At 38.9% G+C, this 8,106-nt stretch overlaps 1 protein-coding gene across 1 annotated transcript in view; it reads right to left on the reverse strand.

Moving 5' to 3' along the window:
- Positions 1-1,844, reverse strand: part of LOC129762342 (trypsin-like) — a 12,679-nt gene extending 10,835 nt beyond the window's left edge. Inside the window, exons 1-3 of the mRNA XM_055760540.1 lie at positions 1,675-1,844; positions 1,505-1,613; positions 875-1,446 (exon numbers count right to left, since the gene is read on the reverse strand). Coding sequence (XP_055616515.1) covers positions 875-1,446; positions 1,505-1,613; positions 1,675-1,812 — 819 coding nt within the window. The 5' untranslated portion in view covers positions 1,813-1,844. The remainder of the gene's footprint in view (positions 1-874; positions 1,447-1,504; positions 1,614-1,674) is intronic.
- Positions 1,845-8,106: the final 6,262 nt, after the last annotated feature.

The raw sequence follows: 8,106 nt of genomic DNA on the forward strand, positions 1-8,106 counted from the left end.
CAACACAGTAAACGGCCTTAAATGATGCATACATTCATGCTGGCAACAAATCTCTGTAAATACTTTCCATAACCTTTTCAGTTCAATACCCAGAAAAGTATTTGAAGTTATTAAGAATAAAAGAGGAACTACAAAGTATTAGCCAACTGATTGACTCAGAAAATTTGAGCGAATGCTTCAGCTATTTTTAATTTTTCGCATTTTTTATTCCATCAAGTGAACTTTTTCTGAAGAAATGATACTATTTTTTTAGTTTATGATAACGGATAAAAATCAGTGTATACGAACATTTTTTTTTTGATTTTCAAAATTCTGTATATTTTCCTATAGTCTATAACTTGTCTCTGTCACGATCAAGAAAAAAAATAGTTATGTGGAAAGATGAATGATATCTAATGAGTATGGTTGTGAAAGATGTTACTTGATAAACAATCAATTTATTTCACATAAAATTATTAACTATTCATGAAATCCAGCAAGACGTTGAACAGAAACTTGCACGCAACAAAAACTTTTACCCGCTAACTTCACACAATCCCGTAAAGAAGGAACGCGAAGCACGAGAAAACTCGTGAGCGGTCCGTAAAATGTTAATTTACATTTTACTGATTATGATAGAAACTTGGATTTGATACACACGTAGAGGCGTCCGTTTTCAATTATTTCACCAATCTCAACACGGCCTGCCGTTAATTGCGATGTTGATTGAGAGCGTCAGAAATTGATTTAATTTTAAATGACTCGGTGCGTAGGCTCATGATTGAATGGAGCAATTTGGTTGTGTAATGTATCACGGCCAGACGATTGCATTATCCAACGCGTAAGCGATTCTCTCAAGTTTTCTTAACCAACGAAACAAAAAATCCAAGCTCACCTGACAGGAATCTCTACCTCCTTGCACATATCCCGCACAAAGCATCTTATTGGTAATCTGGAAGGACCAATAGCCCAGCCTTCGACACCTGGCGTTGGACAAAATGGGAACCCTCAGTTCCTGTAGAGTGTCCGAGAGCACACCCGCTGCAGTTCGGCCCCAGCCGGTCACAATGCCCGTTTTACCCTCGTAAGTATTGTCGTTCGGTTGGGGCAGACAAACTGGCACTAATCGCTCACTGCTGATGCTGACCGGAAACGTCAGCTCCAGTAACGCAATATCGTTGTTATTCAATACACTGTTGTAAAAAATTGTCCTAATAGCTTTGACACTGCGTTCCACTGACTTTGTGGTCGGCTTGCTGCGATTGTGCACGAGCAGTTGGACGCGAAAACGCGCCGGCATCAAACGGTAGACGCAATGGGCCGCCGTTAGGACGTAACGGTCGGAAACGAGGCTCCCACCACAGGTGAAACGATTGTTGTAGTATAGCGCGGCCATCCAGGGATAGTGGCTCTCTTCGGTTACCTTCCCGCCAACTATCTTGCCGACGCTTTCCGTGCGGCCACATTCTGGAGAAAAATTGTCTTCAAGAAATACAGTCAAGCATGAAATAGAGCGTGTACTCACCACATTGGGTACAATTGAGAACCCGGATCAACGTGATGTATTCGTATGGGGCTCTGGTTAACCACGGAGTAACACCTTCGCTGTCATATTCAGTAAATTCTGGTGGTGTCTATAATAACAGTTTTTTTGTGTTTGAAACGACAAACTAATTGTAAACTGACCCATCTCACCGCTTCCGTGAAAAAGGGATCGATCGTCCCATCTTCGTCTCCGAAGGCTGTGAACAGTTCGCCGCAGCTTCTTGACGCTAGTGACACCAGAATCAACAGATTGGCGATAACGGTGGTTGGTCGGAATTCTTCACACATTGCGTATTGGCTATGTGTACGCAGCCATAAAAAATGCCGTCTTCAGGTGTGCGAACTGATCGATATCCAAACGATAACTGACGGGCATTTGTTTTGGGGTCATTTGAATTTTGCCTCTTTTGGTCTGCCTCTTCCGTGTGCCGCCGCTTCGGATTGGTTTCGTTGTGATTATATAACGGAATCGATTTTCAATACACGCGGCTTTAGTGATTTAATGGCTTTAGGCGTCAATAAATGGAAAGAAGGGTTAATTTCATCCCATCTTTTGTCTTCCTCCAGGTTGAATGCGTCACGCTTTAGATGACATCGGTGGTTTGATCTTGGGCATCTTTAGTTTTTGTATGTTTGATAGTTGACTCAGTATTGCCTTATATACGCATACTCGAAATTGAAGTTGGACGACACAGCTTTCCGAACGGATGTTTATTTGAGCCAATATACTTTGGCCATTTAGAACTGCAGTTTTTCATTATGAATGACCGCTCGACCGAAAATTATAGATAAACAGGAAGCTATTTCGAACAGTTTCCTCAACGCAATTGACGCGGTTCCTCTTTTTTCCCGAAAGGCTAGAAAATAAGAACATCAATCAGTTCAGTACGGGTTATTAAGCACGTGGATTGAAAAAGAAAACAGAAGGGCGAGAGGAAAAAATGATAGCATTGATTTCCCTGCTGAGAGTTTATCATCATCTAGTGAACACTTAAAAGACCAGCTGAACAATTTGAGCTACCTCGTCAGCAAATTGTTTGAGAACGGCTTATGTTCGAACCGGTGTGTGTTCATATATCAGGAGAGGTATGATAATTTTTCTATGGCAGGAAAGTTAATTCATTACAATCAATCATTATTAGCAGTCAATAACTTGCACTGATTGTGGATTTCCCAGTCTCACATGTGGGCCGATACAAACTTGATGAACAGTTAGGGTGATGGCTATCACGTCCGGATTTTGTTCTAATTTACCTGTCAGAAAATCTATGCGGAGCCAATTGATCAGTGCTCCTATTAAGTGAAGATTTTTTTCCGAAAAAAATAATTATAGAAGGTTGTGTCCGAGACACGACCGCATTGTTGACGTAGGACTATGCTATCCTGCCGTAATCTCGCGAAGTGACGCAAGCGCCAGAAAGGAGAGTTTCCAGTACGAGAATTGCATGTATAATCAGCATACGCGTACATTACGGAAATCTGATCTGTACATATTGTGTACAATTGATGGAAAAACATTGCCAATTTTATTTAAGCTATGTTACCAACGCCAGTATGTTGTGGAAACAGCAAATCTTAATCGCTGTTTCCACAACCGATTGGCGTTCATCCATCAAACTATGCGAGAATCTGTTTCCAATTGAAGGGCTTAGAATGACAGGGGTGTAGGTGATTTGATCGATTTCTCTTTCTCTTTAGTTAATAACTCAACTGCAAAAACGTTCCAATTTGAGTTTGGTACACCCATACCTCGCTATACGGCCGCTCTTTATACGGCATTTTGCGACACGTTTTCGATTTACGGCCTAAAATGTTTCGTTATAACGGTAAAACAAATTTGAAGATTGGTTCAAAAATCACTGTTGTACAGATGTGAAAAAATATTTGCGAGACAATAACTTAAGCAACATACAAATTAGGTATGTATACATACACATATTTCATGTAATATGAAGTTGTTTCATTTTTGTTTAGAGATTATTGTTGGTTTTTATCTATGTATGTTGTATGTATTGTAAATATGCTTTATGTTTATGTTATGTGTGTATTTTTGATTCAAATGGAATAAATTAAAATAAATTTAATTTTTGATTCGAATGAAGTAAAAATAAAAAGATGAAATGCATTTTGAATGATAAACCATGTTACATATTTAACAAATTTGAAACCGATGTGATTGAATTTGTATAAATTTGTATTATAATGATTGATTCCTTACACGGCTTTTCGCTTTGCGGACGAATTTCGAGGAACGTATCTAGGCCGAAAAGCGAGGTATGGGTGTATAGAATCCGATAGATGAGGTTCTAACCTATCTTCCTCATTGTCAAATACAGCTGGGAATGAGTTTGCAGCTAAGTTATGACTAAAAGAGAGAATCGAAGTAGAGAAATCGATGATGTCACTTACACCCCTTTAATTTTGAGCCCCTCTATTATTTTCTTCAAAATGCCGCCGTTGAGCGGAGCATGAGGGAGAAAAGTTCTACACATTTTCCGACTTTGTAGCATGCGTCGAATAGTTGAGAACCCGATTGTTACAATTATTAAATCTGGCATTTACCATTCAATCAACACTCAGCTTCAATTCATCCGAAAGAGAAATTGAGCAGCTGAGGTAAGTAAACATCGTCAAGAAGCTTTGTCCCTTGATTCCTGAAGATAAAGGACACTATAGGAAACTCTTGTAATCAAAATTTAAATTGGTGAGTTTCAACTATTTAGTTACAATCATTATGGCCAATATGTGAGAACAACAATACACTTCAGTCTAGGATTTTTTTTCTTTCAAGATGAGTTTGATTTTATGGATTAAATTATTTGACGAGACTTTTGAACAGAGCTTCTATGTACATGATTTGTAGTTCTAGAACGAAATTGTTGTTATAAATGTAGCATTGCACGGGGATCGACTGTTTTTGATCAAAATATTAGGCATGACGAGCTTTTCGGAAAAAAGTGTTTTTTACAAGAAAGAAGGCATGTGACTCTCATTCGGCTAAAAGTCCATTACAGAACATGTTGTTATGTGAAATTTTCTGCCCCTGCTCGTTCATTCTATGCCATCAGAACAGATAAAAAATCACATCTCATCATAATCAAATTACGTCACATCATAAGGGAAACGGCGCTTGCGCCACATCACAGTGGAAATGGTGCTTACGCCATTCCGTTTTCAAGCTTTTACGGGGTCATTTTTTTCACATTTCGGTGAAACTTTGCAGTCGTTTGACAAGTTTTAGTATTCTCTATCGATCTATAACATAAAAAGTAAATTGTCTATTGTGGCGCTTGCGTCACTTTGCGAGATCACAGCAGTATTATTTTATTCAAGTCACTTGTTCATAATTCCGGATATTATATTATAATGCTGCAACATTTCTAAAACAACTGTTTAGTAGAATGGTTGGGTCCCCCTGGAATGTTTTTTCATAGTAGAATCGTTTGACGATAATTGATTGGTGATTCATTCTTGCCCTCGCAGAACAATACACTAGCTGATCGTATGTCGCATTTTGTGCTACATGTTATTTAGTATTGCCTCAAAGGAATGGCACCTCTAGACATCGTTCGTACAACATAAACCAACATAACATAAACTTCATAATGTTTATAATGATCAAGATTAGCGCAAATGAAATCCTAGTTGAAGGCACTTTTGCGACTGGCACGCGAACCCAAATAACTCATAACATTCCAGCACGACATTCACAATGGTCTAGCTTGGAGTTCCCCAAATAATTATGTGGCGCACAATCTCAACCCCTGCTACGCCATAGCGCCTGTTTGATGCGATGCATTCGATGCTATTCGAAGCCCTTATGATGACGAAAAACAAGCGATGTAATTATTGCATCGCGACAGGGCCAATGCACACGGGAGCAGATCCGAATGGGGTTTCAGCATAGCGAAGTTGTGCTATTTGTGAATACGGGTTATGAAAAACGCACACAAAGCCATATATCGAAGGCTTGAAGCAACTATATATACATATTTTTATCTCCGCTTCGCGCTCTTCCAAGCCCTTTCTATTAATATTTCCGGTCTCCATTAGCTTAGCTGTCGTCCTTGGTAAAGATAGTTTTGCTACACCCGAAATTGATTTTTAGCTTATGTTTTGTCATCCCAATTTATGACATTAAATGAGACATAACATAACAGAAAATGTCATGACTCACAAATACTGGTAAGCATTTGTATAATATACATGGTACAGCAATATAAGATTAATACGAGCGAGTGAAACAAAAGACAACTAAGCTTTCCGTATGCTTTGCCACATACACGGCCCAGACCGAGATAGATATGGTTCTCTTTCATGCGCTCATTTTTTACTCTTAGAAAACACTTTCCAACTTCATTTTATAATCAGGTGCAATATTATCACGTATTTGCTGAACAGCTTCATAAGCATCATTAGCCATGTGGATAGCGTGGTCGTGTAAATTAGCTTTGCATTCCAGCCGGCCTAGGTTCAATCCCCATTGACGTCGTATGGGCTTTTTTGGGCACAATCCCAAACGAAATGAGAAAAGAAAACAGAAAGAGATGTCTGCACGCATACATAGAAACAATTTTTAAGCTTTCAAAATAGCTCATTATTTGCGCATTTGATTCAACAGCATACTAAATGGCATCATTTCTGCCAAAGATGGCATGTTTTCTGCCAACGCTAGTTTGGGTGTACTGTCATGCAAAACCAAATCGCACACAAAATTCTTGAACAATTATTTTCTTGATGAGCCGATGATAGCCTAGTTTGATGATTCCCCACACAGTTGTGTAGTTCAGAACCTTAATAAAATGGCGTCAGTTTGATGTAATGATTGCAATGCCAGAGACTTCAGCGAGTAAGTAATTTGGTCGCGTCCACAGCTCAATACGGAACGAAGACATGTGATGACGCAAAACAAGAAAGAACAAGTCATATTCATTGCTTCGTATCTAGAACGATACTGAAAGTTTGCCTCAGTAAGATCCAATTGTATGTTCTAGGCAAATATTCCCCTTCGTTTTAATCTTCTTCTTTTCTTTGTTCACGGAGACTTTAAATTATTCTCCTTCGTTGCTTGCCAATAAGTTGCTCGTTATTGACGGCATGGGTTGGGAAGCTCACAAATGAGCAGAACAAATATATAGGAGAATGGAAATGCTTCTAGTTTTCATCAATTTAAACCGTTTACACATCAGGTGTTTATAAAATACAGCATAACAAAAAAATCTTTTCCCGATTCGTTTGGTATGTAAATCGTTAAAGTCTGTTCGCGGCAAAAGTAGTTAATAATGTTAACTTTATTTCGTAGAAACGTGACCTGTTTTTTGATTTGGAACCCTTAAAGAAAGATGTAGTTCCACGTCAGAACGTTCATTCATCAGACTCAAGTACCTATGATCTAACGTTTACAGAGTCAAATTTCGCCTTAAAATAAAACTTATTCTCTATATACAGGTCGGACACGATTATCAGAGGTATTTTTTTTTCATTCCGAATAATCGAATCATGAAAACATGAAAAAAATAAAATCTCCTGGTAAACGTAAACTAACTATGATTTATTTGTATCTGGCGCCCCCTGGGAGGAATGTTTTGAAAAACAAAAAAAAATCATCGCCTTGTTACAGCCGATGGACCAAAATATTATTGAAATGGTCGAGTAGCAAAAGCTCATGCGTGAGCTTCTTGGACGTCAAGGAGAGTTCGATGACATGGTTAAGGGAATCAACATTAAGGATGCTATGTTTCGGGTAGTGGAGGCTTGGGACGAGGTACCGGCTGATTCCATTGTGAAGTCATGGAAAATGCCTGTATCCCGTTGTCGGCTGTAAGAGAACGTATATTTTTGATTCAGCAGATATTGATGGACCAAGACAATACCGTGCACGACGAGGATGTGGAGTTTGAGGCTCGGAACGACGATGACATAGTCAACATTGTTTTGCATCCAAACCCATCTTTCACTGATGATAAACATTTAATTTATCATCGCGTGTTAATTGTGGGAACAGTGAAGTGCGCTCAACAATTCCCACCAGCTGGAGTGAATAGCTTCTCACAGCAGATACTGGTGAAGGTCTATAGAGAGACACTTTTGATCGCCGAATCATCGCCATTTCCACCGCCGACGTAGGTGCGCTCGCTCACCAATACACCTACAGCAGTGTAACAATAGACGCCAACACGTGATCAACTGGACGGTGCAGAACGGATCGAATATTATCTGCGCGGGGTGCGCATTTAGGTGAATACGCATAAAAATACATTTAGAGCAAATATATATAAATATTATATTTTATTTTATTTTTTTCTTGAAATAGTATAATTTTTTATTTTATTATTGTGAAATATTTAAAAAAAATAGAATTTAAGTGCCATTTACAATGGCAGAAGGTGGGGGGTCTCCGAATATGGAGATCTCAGACAATGAAACCAATGAATCCCCCCCATCAGGTAAAAAAGGGAAAACACTTAAACCACTGGGTCGAATTCTTCTGAATCTATAAATATGGCATATGACCTCACAAGACACATTGACTGGAAAAAATATGCGGACGCGATTGCTCTAGCCATCAATTCCAGAGATGGT

The sequence above is a fragment of the Toxorhynchites rutilus genome, chromosome 1, assembly GCF_029784135.1.
Source record: "Toxorhynchites rutilus septentrionalis strain SRP chromosome 1, ASM2978413v1, whole genome shotgun sequence".
Classification (NCBI taxonomy): Eukaryota; Metazoa; Arthropoda; class Insecta; order Diptera; family Culicidae; genus Toxorhynchites; species Toxorhynchites rutilus.